General features: G+C 40.6%; 1 protein-coding gene and 1 long non-coding RNA gene across 2 annotated transcripts in view; one reads left to right on the forward strand and one right to left on the reverse strand.

Moving 5' to 3' along the window:
* The window catches only part of LOC311038482, a 389,296-nt gene that overhangs the window by 263,918 nt on the left and 103,023 nt on the right, over positions 1-22,355 (forward strand). The gene's annotated exons all lie outside the window — the stretch shown is intronic.
* Positions 3,116-21,743, reverse strand: acbd5a (acyl-CoA binding domain containing 5a). Its single transcript, XM_084048578.1, has 13 exons — positions 21,625-21,743; positions 20,444-20,580; positions 18,708-18,828; positions 15,815-15,887; positions 14,566-14,683; positions 13,182-13,433; positions 12,241-12,438; positions 10,009-10,103; positions 8,680-8,899; positions 7,546-7,763; positions 5,751-5,810; positions 4,686-4,795; positions 3,116-4,378 (listed from the first exon to the last, which is right to left on the reverse strand). The coding sequence occupies exons 2-13, from the start codon at positions 20,535-20,537 to the stop codon at positions 4,366-4,368; spliced, it is 1,572 nt and encodes a 523-aa protein (XP_083904704.1). The 5' UTR covers positions 20,538-20,580; positions 21,625-21,743; the 3' UTR covers positions 3,116-4,365.

A 22,355-nucleotide genomic window follows, 5' to 3' on the forward strand; every position in this document is an offset into this window, starting at 1 on the left:
CAGATCGAATGACGGACGGACACACGGACGGACACACGGACACACGGACGGACGGACAGGGGGTAAAACATACTCTCTCGCCATGCCTTTCGGCCTGGCGGAGACAAAAATATAGCAGATGTACAAGCTTGCAGTGAGGCACGAAGTGACACGCTGTGAGCTTGTATATCTGCTATTTTTGAATAACCAAATGCATAAAGTGGTTAAAGTGATTGTGATGCTGTATTAACACATTTTGCTGGGGACCCCCTGGTCCGCACTATTATTAGCTTGTAGATCTGCTATTTTTGAATGGCCCAAAGTATAAAATAATGGTTATAGCTCAAATCTAAAATGACACAGATGCCTTCCTGGATTTAATTGGGTTAATGTGATAATCTAATTAGTGTGCAACGCATAATGTACTGTAAATGCATGGTGCAGTATTTAATCTCCAGACAACTCAAAAGGCTTCAAGAAAACTTTATTTGAGGCTTAGATCATCACTGACATGCGCACGCCACGCCCCCCCAGAAAAGCCTTAGTTCATTTTAGTAGAAAGGTAAACTCTTAATTAATAAAACATCATCATCATGGCTCTGGAAAGATTCTCAATGCGATTGCAGATACAAACCTCATGTTAATATAATGATATACATTGTATTCTCAACACAGGAGAAAGCAATTCAAATATTGCACTTTAATTATTTAATATCTCAACTGTACAGCTATTGTATACAATTTACACGACAAGTATAAGATCTCACTGCTTTTCTAAGTATATTAACACAACTTATAAGTCATATACATTTAGTATCATCGGTCACACAAAATCCATTTCAAAGTCCACCATATACTTATGTCTTTTTATGTACAATTATGTAGCTACGTTAAACATTTACATTTTGATAAAATACAACACAAATCTGAAATGCGAAAATAATGTGATCTAAAGCGATAGGTGTTCTTGTTTAGTTGGACGTCTAACTGGAAAGCAGTGTTGATTTCGTCGACTAAAACTATGACGAAAAATGTTCGTCGACTACCTTTTTTCACTGACGAAAACTAAATAAAAACAGAGCTATGAGGACTAAAACTAAGACTAAATATATTGACAATTTCGTCAACAAATAAAAACTAGACTAAACTGTTAGTGAGGGACTAGTGGAGAAGAGATCCAGTAGAACTAAAAGACAAGTCATTTTATGCTTGGTTGTGTTCGGGCGTTGCGCTCTGAAAATAGCAGATCTACAAGCTCACAGAGCTTGCAGATCGGCTTTTTTCAGCATCAAAATCCGCCATTATACGACGCCATCAAGGCACAGCCAAAAATACATTTTAGTCGACTAAATCAACTTTAGATTTAGTCGACTATAATCTTATGATATTTAGTCGACTAAAACTAGACTAACAGTAAAACATTTCAGATGACTAAAATATGACTAAAACTAAATGGAATTTGATTCAAAAGACTATGACTGAAACTGAATCAAACTTTGCTGTCAAACTCAACACTACTGGAAAGGACAAGGCTACACTTGGTAAAAGAGAACAATACAGCCCATTAATATCTGACTATGGAGTACTTTCTTCAACTCCTCATGGCTCACCAGCTAGTATGATCTGTAAGTATAATAATTTGGTCCGATATTGAACAGGTTACGGTATGTGCGTGGATGAGGTTAAAGGGATAGTCCACCCAAAAAAATGACTTAGTCACCCCATGGAGCTTTGAATTCATTGAGATTTCTTTAGTTTATTTCGCATTCCTGAGCCAATAATTTGATGACCGGCGGAAAGATGCTAATGTCTCCACCGGTCATCAAATTATTGGCTTAGGAATGTGACAAAAACTAAAGAAATCTCCATGAATTCAAGGCTTCATGGGGTGTGTAAAATAAGTCTTTTTTTTTTGGGTGAATTACTCCTTTAAACTCCACGGTGAATTAAACTACAGTAATGCCCCCCATGACTGTACCTTATGATGACGAGGCACTTTTCTAACAATAAAAACGATGACGTTGGGTTACCATTGATTCACAAAAACCTGAATAAAAACACAAACTGATATGCAATAATATGGCAGATCACTGTAAAGCTACTAAACAAAGGCCTTGTTTAATCTAAAAATCAAAACATTTAGCAGTAACTTCAAATCCTGCTACATCATCATGTACGTATAACCTTTTTTTATACAGTTCAAATCTTACAAGCAATACGTGTATCTGACCGGTTTCTACAAAAAAATACAATAAATAATAAATTAACTTATTTGCAGAATTAAAAGGATCAAACAATTCATTCATTCCATCTTCCTAAACTACAGTTATGACATGTTTTAGCAGCATTGCCTAAAAGCAACTAATGAAAGTGAAAAGGTAGCGAAAATGTGTAATAATAAGCACATAAAGCGTTATATGTTTCAAAAGGAAAAGATAGTTAGCCCTGTTTTACAGTATAATGTGCAGTGAAGCCTTGTAGAAATGACATTGAAGCTTCAGTAAATCAAATCTATGAGCATGTTTGCAATATTCTAACCAGAACCTGTCCTCTTTAGCAGTGGTTCTCAACCTTTTCAGGCCACGACCCCCGAAAATAACCATATTTGAACTGGGGACCCCCCCAAAATAATCATATTTCAACTGGGGACACTTCAAAATAACATTATTTGAACTGGAGACACCTCAAAATAATCATATTTGAACTGGGTACCCCTCAAAATAACCATATTTGAACTGGGTACCCCTCAAAATAATCATATTTGAACTGGGGACCCCCATAATAACCATATTTGAACTGGGGACCCCTCAAAATAACCATATTTGAACTGGGGATGCTCCATACCCATAATAATCATATTTGAACAGGGGACCCCCCACCCTGACAAGCACTTGGACTTGTAGAAGTTGAGGCATTACATTTAGTTTGACTCGGCTCTATTGTGAAAATAGCCGATCTACAAGCTCACAACGCCTCGCAACGCGAGGCGTTGTGAGCTTGTAGGTCGTCTATTTTCACATTTTCTGCCTCTAATATTTGACAAATTTGGCTTATGTTTAATAAAACTTTTTAGAGGTATTAAAAAGGTCTTAAAAGTCCTTAAAACTGTCACTTTATAAATGTGCAGACACCCTGTATACACTTATACTGTATGGTGGTTCGTTTACTTACTAAGCTAATCATCTGAGGATCCCCCCAAATAATTTGGAAATCCCCCTGGGGGTCCCGACCCACAGGTTGAGAACCACTGCCTTTTAGGACACAAAAAAACCAAAAAGCTAATACAGTAGAATAATGATGAAAAGCCTGTATTGTTATAGAGGCTATAATAATGCCATATACATTCATATTTTGTCTTTGATTCCACAGCTAGTTCCCACAGACTTGTGTTGTGAGCCATCTTCCATTAGTGCCATCTTTTATAGTGCAAAAAGCTAGTTATTGAGTTGTGGGTGAACGGGGATGAAAGCCTAGTTTATACTTCAGCGTACCGCATCGTACGTACAACCATGCCTGCCGCTTGCCGAAAAAGTGTGGTTTTTCGGTTGAAAACCTGCCACTTGGCTAGCAGTTAGTTGTATACATTAGGCTTATAGGAGGAGATTGGAGAAGAAGGTAAAGCTGTTTGTTTAGCTACCAGACCAAAGACATTTCTTCTTCTAGGTGGTTCTATGCTAGCCTGGTAAACCCTCCCTCCGGAAATCTCATTTCAATTCGATTTCAGAAAGGAGTCTGGTCTGAAACGCCTTTCTGCAATAATCGCTGTGGGCTGGAGTTGGGCGGGAGTAATACCGTTGTCCCCTTCAGCCAATGAGCAGTTCATTTTGACGAGCTCCAGACTATGTGACGCAACGGGACTTTTGGGACGGCCATGCCGAAAATAGGTTGCCTTATTGGGATACATGCGTGTCACTCCCCGCCCCTGCCGGTTCTCTAAATTTATATTTTTAAATAGGCTCTGTCATGATTAATTGACCACATATACGAAGTTAAACAACTAAATTCTATCCAAACGATATCTTATAAGTAAATTCCGTGCCTCAAAAAAGAAGTTTGAAAGCGTTATAAAACTGAAAGTAAGAAGTGAAGGCACTCGGACAACAACAATGGCTGCCGTTCGTCTTTTTTCGGCGGCTCTCAGGCTGCACTCGGGTTCATTCGGGCTCACTCGAACTCGCCACCTGATTGGCCAACTGTCGCTGTCAATCACAGAACAATGAGCGACGACGCTGATAGGCTCGTCGGTTCGCTGAGCAGGGCGATTATTGGAGGAAGGCGTTTCAGACCAGACTCCTTTCTGAAATCGAATTGAAATGAGATTTCCGGAGGGAGGGTTTACCAGGCTAGTTCTATGCCATCGTGGTGTTTTAAGGATCCATCTGTCCTTCAGTTGATTCGTCTAGAAAGAGCAAGAGCACATTTAATACAATGATAAACACATTACAAAAAAATGCTGTATTTCAGTTATATATCGTTGCTGTCAGGCATAAACCTATCCTTTATAATCTTTCGTAAATTAATGCCCTAATTCATCATACTACGGTGTCACCCAAAAGTAGCAAAAATAGCCGATCTACAAGCTCAAAACGCACCGCCATGTGACACACGTTTTTTGAGTTGCAAAATTGTAGCAATCTTGATTGGTATGGTGAATTATGGAATCTCAAACCATACAGAGGCTTATTATTTGGATGTGTAATTATTACCTTTTCCTCCTCTGAAGGATGAGACGTAGAAGCCACTGCACCACAAAGGGCCAAACGACAGCAAAGGCCACAGTCCTGGGAGAAACATCGAAAGGCCACCAGCGAGGTTTCTGGGTAATAGAATAACGTTGATTAGTACCATAGTGGGGGACAATAACACACTCTGTGCCTTATAATCTACAGTAGATTTACTGAGTCAAATAAGGATTTAATCAATCACTGCAGTGCCTGCTCGTGGTTGATTTAAAGCTGTACTATGTAACTTTCCTCTTCTACCCTGGATTTGAACCTGGTTTTCTGCTTAAGTGCAGATTATTGTCTCCGCCAGGAGAGTTTGTTTTCACTTTCTGAAACTGGGACTAACATTGGTCAAGCCTCACGTGACACACAATACGGTGAAATAGTGTGATCTGATTGGCTAGTGACGTATAGCGGCCTATAAATACATGTGTCACCTTGAAAGAGTCTGTGCCTCTTTCAAAGTGAGGTAAGACAGGAATGGATAGGACACTTACATAGACAGGACGGATAGGACACTTATACAGACAGGACGGATAGGACACTTATACAGACAGGACGGATAGGACACTTATACAGACAGGACGGATAGGACAGTTATACAGACGGATAGGACACTTGTGTCCTATCCGTATTTTTTGTAAGAATTAGAACATAAGAATTAGAACATTCCCAACATTCCCAACACAAGTCTGCTGGCGGAGACTTGTGCTCCGAGGAGCACTTTTTCTAGTTTTTATTGTTTTTACCATTGAGCTAATAGAGCCTGCCTGCTTGCTCAGGGGATGAATTGAATTGAATTGTGTCAGATCCTGTGTCTAGGTGAGACATGACCTTTGACACGATCTAAATGTCTCAATAGAAGAGCAGGGAGACTAAATACAACCATTACATTTCATTCATTAAAAAAAAGTTACATAGTGCCGCTTTAAGTCAGATCTGGCTTTGGTTAAACAACACAAAGGCCAGTGTCAGTCCATGAAGCTGTAAAACCTGCCACGATAACACATAATAAACCAGATGTTGTAAAACATCTGCATACCGTACCTTACTGCTCTTGTTTACTGGACGGGGAGAGTAGGTTGGAGATAGAGCCATTGATCTGGCCTGAAGAGAAGTAAGAAATTAAATAAGAATTAAGTAAAAAAACAACAACAACAACACATCAATGGTTCATTTAATCTAAGGACAAAATACTTTTGTTTTATTTGATTTATTCACACACACAATAAAAACAGTACAAAAGGTAACTATTATCAAAAGACAGAAACAAGTGCATGTGCGAAAGGAAACCCATATATGGCTTATACAAGGTTCTCACCTAAAATAATAAACAAGTAGTAAGTTGAACATAGTAATCAAACCTTAAGACACGACAAACAACAAGTACCTTGTGTAAAGTTGAATGTGTGGGTGTGTGTGTGTGTGTGTGTGTGTGTGTGTGTGTGTGTGTGTGTGTGTGTGTGTGTGTGTGTGTGTGTGTGTGTGTGTGTGTGTGTGTGTGTGTGTGTGTGTGTGTGTGTGTGCGTGCGCGTGCGTGTGTGCGACTGTGTCTGTGTCTATGTAGAAGTAGGGCTACATTATATGATAGAAGCAAGTGGAGAGGCTTGATTCATCAGGCTGGCCCTCAGTCTACGTTTAAAGTTACTGAGTGATAAGGAGTTGGCGATAAGTATGTGTGTATTCCAGAGTAAAGAACCTCTGTGTTTAATGGAGAACTGGCTATGAGTGGTACGACTGAAGGGAGGATGGAGCAGGGGTCATCAACATGTCCGTAATGCACCTACGCGTTGCGGCAACATGCCTTCATCAAGGCATTCTACAGTATATTGTGACACCGCATTCAATTAAAATCCTGGCATGCCCTCATTAATCACTCATCATGTATCTTTTTTTTCTCCCAAGTTTCCTCGTTCCATTGGCATTTTATCCTAGAGGTTTCCGTGAGAAGCATTTAACATGTAATTATTACGTCTAATAAATCAAATCAAGTCAAGTGTAGTTTGTAGTGTGTTTATTTTTTCCATTGTTAGATTTGCATGCCTTGGACTTTCTCATCAACAGAGAATGCCTGCTCACCTTAATGGAAACCACACCTATTGAAGCTACCTCGCCAAACCAAACAAATGGTTTAGCTGGTAGAACTTGATCTCCTTCTGTCCTAAAGTAACACTGTCCTTTGAAAAGCCAGCGATCTCTTTCATAGCCAGCTCAGTAGTTAATGCAGACCTACTATTGTTTTAAAATGTGCAGCACATTGGAATGGTTACATGTCGGCTTTCCGACATGTCGCCTTTCCGACGGTTACTAACCCTATACCTAACCCGCACACGGAAGCCACGCAGTCGGAGTGGCGGGATGTCGGAATGGAAGGCAGTTCCCCATTGGAATAGACCCTATGACACATTAGGAGTCCATTAGTATACATTTAGGGCTAGGCTAGTCTCGTGTGGCCAGTCTGTTGCCTCCCACAATGTGTTTTAGGCCAATGTGTGTTTTAGGCCAATGTGTCCATTTGGTCATGTGTTTTTGCTCATAGCACGGCACTCGTGCTATGAGCAATAGACGGGTTTCCGAGCGACGTCATCACAGAGCAGAATGCGCAATCTGCGCATGCCTGGGGGTGGAAGGCGCGTTCGAAAATACAGCCCTGAGCGGCAGTGAGCGCACTGGCCAATACAAACTAATAGGCGAGTGTGCTCCGGTGCGTAATTTCCAAACGCACCCATAGGCTTCCCCCCGCAGCTGCGCGGTCATATTCCTCTCAATGTTTACTAACAGGAAACCTGTCTATTGGATAGCACGGCTATTCTAAAGTATTCAATCAATCAATGTCTCTGACCTGGGTAGCAGTGAGAGCCTCCAGGGTGTGCAGCCTCTCCAGGACGCTCTGCATGTCCTCCTGCAGTCTGGCCAGAGCCACCACGATCTGCTGGTTCAAACTCCCTCCTCCTGGGGCGCCGCCGCCCGCTCCGCCCCAGTGCTCCCCGTCCCCGTCTCCGCTGCCTTGCACGTGGGCCCCCGCCGGGGCTCCGGAACCCAGGCCCGAAGATCTGGAACCTTCAACCATGCACAGACATAATAATGAAATCACTCAAAAGGTTAAGGTTTCCGGCCTAGACCGTGGCGTCGCGGTCTAGGCACCCTGGTTGAAAATCCTTAATAGCAGCGTGCCGCGCGTTCGCGTCCCGTTCCCGACGGCCTTTGCTGCATGTCTTCCCCCATCTCTCTCCCCATTCTTCCTGTCGTCATACTTTCACTGTCCCTCTCCAATAAAGCAATAAAATGCCAAAAACAAATCTTTAAAAAAAAAAAAAGGTTAAGGTTTCCTTCGGAAAAACTGCTACTTAACGTTTTTTGTTTCAAAACCATATGTTTTTATACTTAAAGTTATAGTTTTACTGAGTGTGATAGACCACTGCAGCTGGTTTGCACACAACACATCCCACATATCCATTCCAAAAACAGCCATCTAACTCATGCTGTGACATCACTTAACAGCCACAGCCCAAAACAAAAGTAAGGCTTGCAACCAGGGCTTAATACAGTATGTACCTCCAGAAGGTGTTCCGTCACCTCAAATACACATATTTTAGGCAAGTTATTATTAATTCAGCTTTCATATTTCCCCTAAATGTCTCTTCCTTCATGAGCTCCGGCACCTAACCATTTACAAATTAAGCACTGTTTGCAACTGGAAAAAAAATATGAAGGAGCAGCTTTCCACTGCTGAATTGTCAATTAAAACAAACAAAAACAGATGAATTTATATCTCAAACTTCATCGACTGAACTACCATCCACTCTCCTCTTCTGCATTTTGCACTTTACAGAATACGGTGTCTCACTTGACACCAGTGACTGAAAATAGCAAATGCACAACCCTTCAGAAGACAGACAGACAGACAGACAGACAGACAGATACTTCTCCTGCTACAGTAATTGACTTGAATTGACAGCGTGGCCCTGTGCCTTACCCCTTCCTCTCCTGACCAAGGAGCTGTCTGGAGCGCTCTGCCGCTGAGAGATCACTCCTCCATCCTCTCCTCCGTCCTCTCCTCCACACTGGATGCCTTCCAGGGGGCTGGGGGAGGAGGTCTCCTCCTCCTCGGGGACCCTGTGTGGGGCGTGAAGCTCCTCGGTCACGTGGTTCTCCTCTTCCTCCAGGTCATCAATGGACTGGTGGTTCTCTGAGCTCTGGAGGGGAGGAGAAGGAGGAGGAGGACACACAGGCTCATGATTATACATGTCACATGGAGAGAATGACATGGAGGTTTAGATTTTCACAATATATACACATCAAGCTCAGTGGCCTTGTGGTTAGAGTGTCCGCCCTGAGACTATGATGTTGGAGTTCGATCCCCCATTTGGGTCATACCAAAGACTAGAAATGGGACCCATTTCCTAGCCCTACATGCACTGGTGGAAAAAGTGCTCAAATCTTCTACTTAAGTAAAAGTATCAATACTGCAATGTAGAAGTACTCTGTTACAAGTAAAATTCCGGAATTCAAAATCTATTTGAGTAAAAGTACAAAAGTATTGGTATCAAAATGTACTTAAAGTACCAAAAGTAAAGGTACAAAAACTTTTGAAAATAGCAGATCTACAAGCTCACAACGCGTCGCGATTTAAGCCCTATTTTATACTTTGAGCTTGGTATGCGGTCAGGTCTAGGCCTGGCTCAGGGAAGAGGACGCCCCTGCCATGCATAGTCCATCATGGGCACCGTTGGAGGTGCGACAGGCCCAAAGCCTAGCAGGAACACCATCCTTCTGTTTGAAATAATGCTTAACTTTTTCGTCATTTAGAATAATCGTTTTTGTCTTGTATGTGTGTGAATGCGTGAGTGTGAATGTGTATATTGCATTGGTTCTTTAATTGTTATTTTATTGCACTGTAATTTTTTGATAGTACTTTACTTTATTTTAGCTATTCTTCAACTTTTTGGCTACAATGACATATTCAAAGAGGTTAAAAGGTGCAGTGGAGAGTTTTCACACTTCACATACTATGGCGACCCCAAGTGGCAGCTAGTGGAAACTGTTTGGAAACTCACGCCACTGGTACCAGAGTACAACTGAAGCCCATTGTGTTTAATGCTCTGCATTTCAATCCCATGGGGGGGCAGCTCTTATGTGATTTAGATTAATGAAAACACTTGCATTTTATGCACAGTGCAGCTTTATGTTGAACGTGTTTGTACTCCTGTATACAGACTACACACAGTGCTCTGTAGTCTGCTGTCTCATAATTGCACTGCTTTTATGATTCCGGTGAGTTGTGTGAGTTAGTTTAGTGACTAACCTCTTCCTGACCGAACTGGTCCACAGAGTCACAGTACACCTCACTGTCTGAGTCACTGGTCAGGTGCTGAGGTCCAGATGCATCTCCATTAGAATCTATAGTGGGAACATAGAAGAACAATGTGGGGAAACAAATTGATTAACTCTTGCCTTAACCCACCTGAGGCCGATTGTACAAATGCCTTCTAAACCATTAGTTCTCAAACTTGTTCGTGTCAAGGACCCCCAAAAAGATATGTATTTGGCCGTGGACCCCCCCATCACTAAATGTTTTGTGCCAGGGACCCCAAGAAAAGATTTGAAGAAAAAAAAATCAAAAATGTTCAGAAATATCAAATGTACAAGCTCGCAGTTTGGCATGTAGTGACATGCTGTGACTCTGTGAGCTTGTAGATCTGCTGTTTTTGAGAACCACTGTTCTAAAACACTGTTCTAAATCCAAAGAGTTTCCTAAATACTTATGTTGCTACTGTATATGTATATAGCTAAAATAAAAAATGACACAGATACTTTTGTGGTTTTAATGGGTTATGGAATCTGAATTATGTACATACAGTATATTGTAGAATAGAATAGAATAGAATAATTAATGACTGGGGTTCATTTAGCGCTAACTAAACAGAACCATTCATTTTAACACCATTAATAAAGCGACACTGGACCGGACCGGCTTAGTGTTGAAAACAGAGAGTTGCCTCAGCTCTGTGGAATAAAGCTTATAGCAGATTATCTGATCACATGTCCAGGGATATGCAGGAGCAGGCAGCCTAGTGAAGGCCCAGTCCCCATGCAGTGCCCACTAACAGTGTAGGCCCAGTCCCCAGTCCCCACTAACAGGGAGTTCCAGGGGGTCCCCAGCTAAATGATAGATAGTTAGTAACCAAATGGACCCTTATGGGTCTGAAACTCTCAGAGTTAAATTAACATTGATTTTACAATATAAATTGGGGTCCCAGAGAGAAATGCCATTAAATGGGGGCCCGTAGCCTAATGCATGTCAAACTCGGGGTCCTTGGCCCAGTCCACAGACCCCACTAACAAACTATTCTCTAAGTGTTCTCAAGGAAACTAAGCCAGTGGTTGTCAGGGTGGGGTCCAGGTCCTTGAGTTCAGTTCCAGGGGGTCCTCAGCTAAAATGGGTTAATATAGCATCACAATCATTTTAACCACTTTATCCATTTATACGTTGGCTGTTCAAAAATAGCAGATCTACAAGCTCACAGAGCTTATACATCTGCAAAAAAAAGAATTACACAAATGTTCTCTTCTGAGGGTCCCTGGCACAAAACATGTTCAGTCTACAATGATCCCTTTGTTGAGAAATAGATGAATACACTGAGCACTACAGGACATGATGACTGTGTGATAATTCAATGTCAAAATGCCCCACTTATTGTATTGCACAACCCTTCCCTTACCAACGTGGTGTTCTTGTGAAACAACCCAGTGGTTCTCAACCAGTGGTCCGGGGTCCTCCTTGAGGGGGTTCCAGGTGGTCCCCAGCTAAATGATGGAGAGTTGGTAACCAAATGGACCCTTATACAGTAGATCTTTAACTCTTGAGAGTGTAAAATTTTCATTTTACGCTCTCCTATGGCATTGGTTCTCAAAGTGGGATCCGGGGACCCCCAGTGGCCCTTGAGGGAGTTCCAGGGGGTCCCCAGCTAAATGATAGATAGATAGGAACCAAATTGACCCTTATGGGTCTGTAACTCTGAGAGTGTACAAATGGAACCAAATGGACCCTAACAGGTCCATTTGGTTCCATTTGTAATTTGGTTCCATTTGTACACTCTCAGAGTTACATTAACATAGATTTTACTATATAAATTGGGGTCCCAGAGATAGAAATGCCATTAAATGGGGGTCCGTAGCCTAATGCATGTCAAACTGGTGGTCCTTGAAATGAAAATGGTTTAAAATCACTGCTAGAGCCGTAAAGATCTTCTCTTATGGGGGTCCTTGGCATATCTTTTCAAATGGGGGTCTAATAAGTGTCAATTTGGGGGTCCTTGACATGAAAAAGTTTGAGAACCACTGTCCTATGGAACCAACATCAATACAGCATGGATGGAATTGTGGACAAAATCTCATCCAACGACAACAAAATATTCAAAGTCTTGGATCTGAGAGTCTAATTCTCATCAAACGGTGGTTCCGTGGCTCAAATGCTGACTAAATAATGGACCTTGTTGTGAAAAGGGTTGAAACCCCACTGGTCTATATAACCTACCAATGTGGTGTCCGTTGAGTTGAGGCTCTGTGGAGGAGCTCTTCGTGTCCTCCCGGGAGTCCTCGCTGTTCAGGGCCGCCTTGGAGTGCGTCGTCGTCCCGTTGGTCATGTGACCTGCCGGCTGCCCATTGGACAGGGGCGTTTTGGACCTCCTGGCCGAACCCTTCTTCTTTGGCAACGAGGCCGACGGTTTCTTTTCTGAAGTAAAAGAAAAAACATCCCTTTTATTTAAAGCAGCACTATGTAACTTTCCTCTTCTACCCCTGGATTTGAACCCGGCTTCCTATGCAAGTGCTGACATTTTTGACCATTGAGCTATATAGAGTCGGCTCAGGGGATCAATTGAATCTTGACCATCAGGTCAAAATTCGAGTCAGATCCTGTGTTTAGGTGAGACATGACCTTTGACACAACTTGAATGTCTCAATAGAAGAGCAGGGAGACAAAATACAACCACCCCCTTTATATACGTTATATTGTATTAACGTACTCTACCATACAGATTGTATAAGTTATATTGTATTATTACACAGCTTGGTTGAATGCTTGAATCTGATTGGTCAATCGCTGAATTCAGCGACGAATTCAGCTGCTTTTCGATGATCTTTACTTCATGTCTCTCCCCGTCTCCCCGTATCTCTCCCCTGTTTCCTGTCTATCTACACTGTAATCTATAAGAAATAAAGGTAGAAAAGCCCCCAAAACATATCTATAAAAAAGGCTGACAGAAAATGGGGCGAGATAGTCGAACTCGGGGCGGCGGAAGTCGAACTCGCGACACGCTGTCAAGCTGGATTACCAACGTATGTGGTATGTACCTGGACCACTAGGCCAGCGGGCACCCCGATCAATCTACACTTTGTGGTTGAAAAGTCAGAGAGCATGACTTCGGAGAAGTACTCCTTGTTACTGATGATGATATAATGTAATTATTATTTTACCTTTTTTGACCTCTTTTATCACTACTTCCTCTTCCTCTTCATCTTCCTCGTCGTCGTCCTCATCATCATCTTCTTCTTCCTCCTCCTCCTCCTCCTCTCCCAGCTCGTCCTCCTCCTTCTCGCTGCCGTCCATCAGAGGTTGGAGCGTGCTGGGCCTTTGGATGGTGTCCAGGGTGCCGTTCATCTCCATGGTTCTGATGATGCTCTTGGCCATGCTCTTTGATGCCATCCCTGACATGGTCGTCCCGATCCCTGAACAGAATAAAACAGAGACTTGTTGCAAACGTGCAAGATGGACCAAATACTCAAGAAACTACATCCCCATTAAAACGTAATTATAAAAGAATGTTTATATAAGATCCGGATCCGCGGATCCAGTCCGGGGTTTTCTTCTTAATAAAAATATTAAAATCAACAGGAAGTTAACATCTTTATTAAAACAATAAACAGTACTGGGTTTGGTGATGTTCTATATTGTCTGAATCATCTTTGTTTGTGTTTCGTTTACGTGCTAAAAGAGTGACTTGTTTTACGTACGACGTACGTAGTAAGTCAACGAGGAGCATATTTTTGAATTATTAATTTCTATCAATGGAGCAATTATTTTTGATTTCGTGTCCACCTTTGGAGTTACATCATGGCAAGGTAACTAGACAACCCAAACCTCTACCAAAGTGGTCTTGCCCTTTAAAACAGGGGTCTTCAACGTTTTCAGGCCAAGGACCCCCTAGCTGAGAAAGAGATGAAGCAGGGACCCCCTACTCTATATTGTATAAAATGTAAAGTTTTTTTTTAACTTACACCTATAGCCTCTTTGCCAAAAATAGGCGTTGAGAGCTTGTACTGTAGATCTGCTATTTTCGGCTAATGTTCCCCTCAGAAAAGGAATTCGGGTTCAAGTGGTTAATGTAAAAAAAACGAAATCCTATCACACAAAGATTTGGCGGACCCCCTATAGTAGCTCTGGGGACCCCCTAGGGGTCCCTGACCCCCTGTTGAAGACCCCTGCTTTAAAAGGTTTTACACACACACACATACGCAGGAAAACCAGACAATATTTCCACCACCTCATACATTATGATTCATCTCTAGTAGCATAAACGGGACTTCTATAGGTTCACTAAACAGAAGTTTGTCTGCAACACTATATACACAAAGTACACTAAACTACAACACAAGACTAAAATAGACTAATATTACTACAGAACCAAACAAATGGAGTTTTACACATCATAAGTACTTGCCTTCAAGTTGCCTAGCAAACTGAGTCAAACGGGCTGAGCATAACGATAGAGGGCAGGTAAAAAGATTAGATTTGTCATTTCGAAACATACAGTAATACATATTGCATTAGACATACTGTATTGTGTTATGTAATTATTACCTGCGCTCAGGTCTGATATCTGAGTGATCTTTTTCTTCTCGTCCACGAGCTCGTAAAACGGGCCGAGTATCCTCAGCAGAGCCTCCACCTCCTCTGTGATGGGCATGCCCTCCAGGATCTACACACCACACACACAGTAAGCACAGAGCGTGGCATCAATCAACATACTGTATCTGACGACAGTGGTGGGAAAAAGTACTCAAATGTTTTTACTTAAGTAAAAGTATCAATACTGCAATATAGAAATAATCTGTAAGTAAAAGTCCGTAATTCAAAAAGTACAAAAGTATTGGCATCAACAACTTAAAGTACCAAAAGTAAAAGTTCTCATTATGCAGAATGTCCCATTTCAAGTTTTCAAATGTATAAAAATCATTTGAAAATAGCAGATCTACAAGCTCACAATGCGACGCATTGTGAGCTTGTAGATCAGCTATTTTTAAATGGCCGAAATGTATATATAGGGCTGAAGTGGTTAATGTACTGGAACGGCCGAGAAACGCAGCGCCTCAAGTCGTTATTGAACCTCCGCCCCACTTGTCCAGCCAACAACCCCCTGCACCAAAGAAGCTAGCCCCCTCAGTGAAGGAAGTTGTGGCGGCTTGGGGACGCTACACTCTCCCCCCAATTCGAATCGAAGCGCAACCTCGCGCTTCACCGCACACGGCAAGTCCCTCACGTAAGGGCACGCCCCAAGCTGGAGTTGAACCCATCACCCACGGCTTACATGTCCAGCCAACATCCCCCTGTGCCAAAGAAGCTAGCTCCCTCAGTGGAGGAAGTTGTGGCGCTTTGGGGACTCGAACCGAGGGGAGAGTGTAGCGTCACCAATACGCCACAACTTCCTCCACTAAGGGCGCTACCTTCTTTGGCGCAGAGGGTTGTTGGCTGAACTAGTGAGCCGTGGGGCGAAGGTTCGATTCCAGCTCAGGGAGCTGCATCTCTCAACTGTTACAGTATGTTTTGTAATAATAATGAAAATCTACAAAGCAACTAGTAACTAAATTTTTCAAATAAATGTAGTGGAGTAAAAGTACAACATTTGCATGCAGTAGAGTATAAGTAAAAATACTGAAAATTGGAAATACTCAAGTAAAGTAAAAAATACCTCAAAATTGTACTGAAGTACAGTACTTAAGTAAATGTACTTAGTTACTGTCCACCACTGTATCCGACTGCCTGTGTAGTAACACTGTAATATGAATAACATGCTGTATGGAGTTACTACTAAGTGACTGAGCAAAATTACCAGTTTCATTTCATCAACGTAGGCCGCCATCGCTTCTTCCTTTGGCATCTCTCCAAGAGAATTCCAGGCATCCCTGCAGAGACACAGATTGAACACATGATTATGGAACAAAGTCAAAACTAGTTTTGAACAACAACAACTATGGCAGTTTTTTTCAACTGAACTTCCAACAAGCTCTGTCAAAGGCCATTTCAGGTCACTGTGTAACTTTGTTTAACTGTGTCTGTGTGGACCCATTGACCTGCAGACAAACAAGAGTTAACCCATTAAGACCTGAGGCCGATTAAAAAAAAAAAAAATCTAAATCCTAACAGTTTTTTGAAAAAAATATTTTTTCACGATTTAACAAAAATAGCAGATCTACAAGAGTGCCGCGCTATGAGCTTGTAGATCTGCTCATTTTGAATAGCCAAAGAAATCTAAAGTGACACAGATGCGTTCCAGGTCTTAATGTCTAAAGGGATAGTTCACCCAAAACATTACTTCTTTCTATCGATTAGTCACCATATGGAAACTGGAATTCATGGATTCTTTTTTTTAGTTTTTGTCGCATTCCTAAGCCAAAAATTTGATGACCAGCGGGACCGGTAGGCACCGGTTCCGATAGGAGACACACCACTGCTGCCGGTCATCATAATTATTGGCTTAGGAATGCGACAAAAACAAAAACAAATCTCCATGCTTCATGGGGTGTGTGTAATTGATAGAAAATAAGTAATTTTTTGGGTGAACTATCCCTTTTAAGTTGTAACTCTAGCTACAGTCAGTGACTGATCGGCCTTACATAAACATGATTTGAATAACTGTCTCTATTGCTATGCAAATCACAAATATTCTAGAAATACAAGAAAAGCAGTCGAGTGGGTTAGAGGTGACACGTTCCCTGTCAATTATCTCATCACTCAAGTCCAGAGAACACTTATCATAGCTTGAGGATTTAACCCTTTAAGACCGGGAACGCATCTGTGTCATTAGATAGCGCGAGTGCCGCGCTATGAGCTTGTAGATCTGCTATTTTTGTTTTGAAAAATCGTGAACATTTGTACAAATCTTTGAATATAAATATGTTTTTTAAAGTGAACATTTTCAACTCCAATATTTGCTTCTGGGGGGGTCTCTGGAACAAAATATTTTGGCGGCCAAATACATATAATTTTGGGTGGTCCATGACATGAAAAAGGTTTGAGAACCACTGATATTATAGCAACATACGTTTTTTTAAAAAGTGTTAGGAATTAGAAGACATTTGTAGAATCGCCAGAAGCAAAGATTTTAGTTAAACATTTTCGCTTAAAAAAAATATATAATAAATATTCAAAGATTTGCACACATTTTCACGATTTTTTCAAAAATAGCAGATCTACAAGCTCATAGTGCGGCACTCGGTGCCGCGCTATGAGCTTGTATATCTGCTATTTTTGAATAGCCAAAGAAATACAAAAAATGACACAGACGTGTTCCCGGTCTTAAAGGATTTACGGTGAGGCATGATAACGGTCAATGGCAAACCCAGATGTTATGTAATTGGTCAGTCAGATCACATGATCAGGAACAGGTACAAGGGTGATCAGATTGTATAGGTCAGGGGTCAGCAACCCTTTTTGACATGAAGTGACATGTTTTTATTTTCTTCATAGTCAGTGTGCCATACAGTATCATATCAAACTTGAACTCTATTTTTTGTTTGTTGACACATGAGGACACATTCTGACACATTCTGTTCTGGCCCCACAGTGGTGGAATGAACTTCCCACTGATGTCAGGACAGCAGAGTCACTGCCCATCTTTCGCCGCAGGCTGAAAACCCACCTCTTAAGGAAACACTACCCTTCCTCTTTGCCTGGCCTACTTGTTGTTAACTAGTTGTACGAACTCAGATTCATTTACATTTTGTTCACCGTACATATTTGACTCCCCGTAGATTATGTGCTATGAGGTTTATAAATAGCCCCAACTGCACATTTTGTACTCCAAATGTTATTGGTACCTTTTTTCACATGGTTTGGGAATGTCCAATGGTTTCCTCTTTTTGGGTTATGGTTGCTGCTAAATTGTCATTACTTTTGGGAGCTGATATTACACCTTCTCCATCTGTATTTATCTTAAATGATGTGTCCCTGCTACACCTGAACTGCACATACAAGCGCATCTTCTTCGCCGGCTTAACAGCTGCAAAGAAAATGGTAGCTACAAGGAAACCTCCTCATACACTAACATTTCGCCAATGGGTTTTAACGTTTTTGGATATTGTTTATTTAGAACTGTCAACGGCGAGGTCACATGGAGCAAGTGAGAGGAACATTGATACGTGGTCTAATGTTGCAGATAAGCTTAAAGATTTGGTTTAAGTGTTGTACACAGTGTTATGACCTTGCACAGGTATAGGCATGGTGTTTGGCCCTTACATTTCGAGAAATTGTTGGTCCGGGGAGGGGTGGGTGGGTTTATTTTTATTATTATTTTGTTTTAAGTTGTTTGTATCTTGTTTTTGTTGAAAAATGTATTCATGTGAATATAATTGTATTGTCGATTTGATAATAAAAACAATTGATAACAAAAAAAAACTAGTTGTACGAACTCTTGTTTTATTGTTGTACTGTTTTATTGGATCTTGTTTAGTCGATACAAGTATTTGTATTAGCTCTTGCTCATTTTATTTTGCTATTTTGTCTCATGTGTTTAAGAAAGTAGGTAGCTGATATATTGTACTTTTACCTTAGCGCTAGGTATACTCTTGGTTGCTTGTTTTTGCAGGAAATGCACTTCTGGTGATTAGTAGTTTCGTTCCCTACCTATGTTGAATACACTTATTGTAAGTCTCTTTAAAAGCGTCTGCTAAATGACTGTAATGTAATGAGGAGAACAATGATAGACACATAGTTAGTATTCTTACCATTTAGCTTTGCCCACGGCGTCCCAGAACCCAGGCCGTGGGATGTTACAGGGCCCTAACGTGGCTTGCTTGTAGAAGCCGTAGAACTTGAGCATCATGTCATTGGAAGGCTGAAACGAACCTGAAGGGGAGAAAATGTGACAAACATGACCATACCATAGTAGAGACTGTGGTTTATTATTATTGTGCATTTTGCATTTCTATAATGACTGAAAACGTCAAATTTCATTGGCCTTTCAGTTGCCATTATTACCAATGAAAGGAGTTGTAAATTGTAGTATTGTGAACAGGTTATTATATATTCCTCAATTCTCATCATATTAAAAGGTAGGGTAAATGATATCTTTTGGTTAAAACAAAACGTTTTTTTTTTTGTTAAAACGTTATAGCAATATATTCTGTATCTGTAATCATTGCTATAGCGTGTTTGTTCAGTAACAGGGGTCTCCTTGTGTCTCTAGCTCTTTAGGCCATTAAGGCCATTAAGGCCTGAGGTTCCGATTCTACAAAATGTCTTCTAAATCAGTTTTTTGAAAAAACGTATGTTGTAATATCAGTGGTTAATGGTTATCAAACTTTTTCATGTCAAGGACCCCCATTTTGTTCCAGGGACTCCCCAGAAGCAAAGATTTGAGTTACAAATGTTCGCTTAAAAAAAGTATTCAAAGATTTGCACAAATTTCCTCGATTTTTCAAAAATAGCAGATCTACAAGCTCATAGCGCGGCACTCGGTGCCGTGCTATGAGCTTGTGTAAAAAAGTGTAAAATAATGCTTTTTAGCTCAAATCTAAAAATGACACAGATGCGTCCCAGGTCTTAATGGGTTAATAAACAGAAAATACATTTCCAGGTAGGTGACAACATTTCAGCCAATCAGGGGAAAGTACCCATGTATGAGCTTCATTTTTTATAGTGTTCCAGTTCCAATTGTTGTCTGCTCGTTTCATTGTGTCATCAGTCATCACTTCCAGACTGAGTTTTCTATCCTGAATTGGATAAAATTGGTATCCGGACCCAAAAACGCATTTTCTGTTTAATAAAGAGCTAGAGAGACACGGAGACTCCAGTTACTGAACAAACACTCTATAGCAATGAGTACTATCAGAATATAGAGAGCTGTTTAAAGGCCAGTCCAGCCCAATGATTCGCGACGCAACTCCTTGCAACATGCAACTACTCGCAACTACTTGCAACCATTATCCCCAAATGGCAGTTGCACGGTGTTGCATTGGTGTGGACTGGCCTTAACACTTACTTTAACCAAAGTAAATCATGTACCCTACCTATCTACAACCCAACAGCTATATACTGCTTTGTGTGGTATGTGGATTATAAGCCTTAATCACACAAGCTGCTCAGCTTTCCCCCCTATGGGGTAAGGTATCTAAGTACATTTACTCAAGCACTGTACTTCAGTACAATTTTGAGGTACTTTTACTTTACTGGGGTATTTCCAATTCTCAATGCTTTTACTTCTACTCCACTACATCTCAGAGGCAAATATTGCGCTTTTACTTCTCTATAATTATTTGAAAACGTTATGGTTTAGTTAGGCCTACTAGTTACTTATAGATTTGGATTATTATTACAAAACATACATTAACCACTTCAGCCCTATATATACACACTTCGGCTATTTGAAAATAGCAGATCTACAAACTGGGTTAAATGAGGCAAACCACACCCACATTTACTATAGTGGATTATGGCATGCAGACAGACAAGAAGTACTCACCATCTGGAGGTAAACTTTTGATGACTTTGACAGCCGCGTCAAACCTCTGCTGTGTCAAACGGTTCTGATCATCCTCCATGCTGACGACCTCCATTATGACACAGGCCACAGTATTAATGTAGAGGGTTATTGTTGACCTGTGGATTAAATACAGTTATTTACTACAATATAAGGGAAGAGAAAACAGTATACTGACTTAAGCTGCATTTGCATTATACACACATAGTGCATGCTTGTCAACATAAGTAAATAAGAGAAAATCTAATGTCATAACCAGTTGTGTAAGGTAACTTTTACTTAAGTAGTGTACTTAAGTAAAATGTTGAGGTATTTGTACTTTACTTGAGTAATTCCAACTTCCAATACTTCTACTCCAATGCATCTCAGAGGCAAATATTGTACTTTTACTCCACTACATTTATTTGAAAACTTACTACTAGTTACTTTGTGTATTTTGATTACTATTACAAAAGATATATTAACCACTATTTAGCAGATCTACAAGCTCACAATGAGCTTGTAAATCTGCTATTTTCAAATTATTATTTTTTAAATTAATTTTAGACGTATTATGATAACTTGTGAAAGGGGACATTCTGCATAATGAGTTTCTTATTAGTGCTTTAAATACATTTTGATGCCAAAACACTATTGTACTTTTACTCAAGTGAATTTTTAATTGCGGACTTTTACTTGTAAACAGAGCATTTCTACATTGCAGTATTGATACTTTTACTTAAGCAAAAACATTTGAGTACTTCTTATTACACATAGTGCATGCTTGTCAACATCAGTAAAAATAGAAAATCTAATTATTACATAATGTTATGTTACACATTATAATAATGTTATAACGTTGTGATAAGAACTATGCTTTCTTCTTATGGGGAAATCACCAGTTGAGGATCATTATTACACAAAGTGCATGCTTGTCAACATCAGTAACAAAGAGAAAATCCAATGTTATAACGTTATATGTTATTACACGTTTATAACAGTGTAATAACAACAATGCTGTCTCCCCTACGAGGAAATCACCAGTTGAAGCAAGGAGGTTATCTGGGACAACAACACTAGTGTGTGCGACATAAATAGATCACTCAATAATGAATGTCATGAAGCTATCTGTGCTAATCAACGTGTTTAAACAATAAAGTATAAGATAGACGCAGTAGACTCACCATGGATCCTCGGCCGGGCCGGTGGGCCTATCTATCTATGATCTGCTGATCAGAAAGAGAAGAGTCCTCCTCTGTTTAGCTCTCGGACGGACGCCATGAAGAACAGACCAATAATGACAGACAGTGTAGGCTGAACGGCTGGGGGAATTGTAGTTTTTGTAATCTGCGTGACCGACTCTGGGGCCTACAAGTCCCACAATGCACCGCTGGAAATTTAGAAGCAATGGTGCTCTGTGGGAAATGAAGTAGGCTACCCTTAACGTTTTGGTAACTTGGGGGAAATTTGTGTGGATGTTTCCCAGTCCCACTATAATAACTATATATGCTCTCACCCTAATGATATATTACATAAACAAAAAAAAGTGAGGAAAATACAAAAGGTTGCAATCTTGACGTTACAATGTTTCAAGTCACGGTAAAATTGGTTGACTCCAGTTACCCGTTGCTGTCAGCCAGAAACCTCGTAGTCGTATCTCCTATGTTTTTTTTAATGCCCTTGCTCCACGTCATACTATAAAGTGTCACACAACAGTAGCAAAAATAGCAAATATATGGCTGTATGTTTTTTTTGCCCTAGAATGGCTGTGATATTACTTTTACCTTAGTTGTAATTGAATGTTTAAGCATGTTCTGATCATGTAGCCTATACTTTACTTTACTTTTCCAAATATATTTTACCACATTATATCTATCTATCTATCTATCTATATCTATCTATATATCTTTATATC

Source organism: Gymnoscopelus microlampas, assembly GCF_963454915.1.
Source record: "Gymnoscopelus microlampas genome assembly, chromosome: 22".
Classification (NCBI taxonomy): Eukaryota; Metazoa; Chordata; class Actinopteri; order Myctophiformes; family Myctophidae; genus Gymnoscopelus; species Gymnoscopelus microlampas.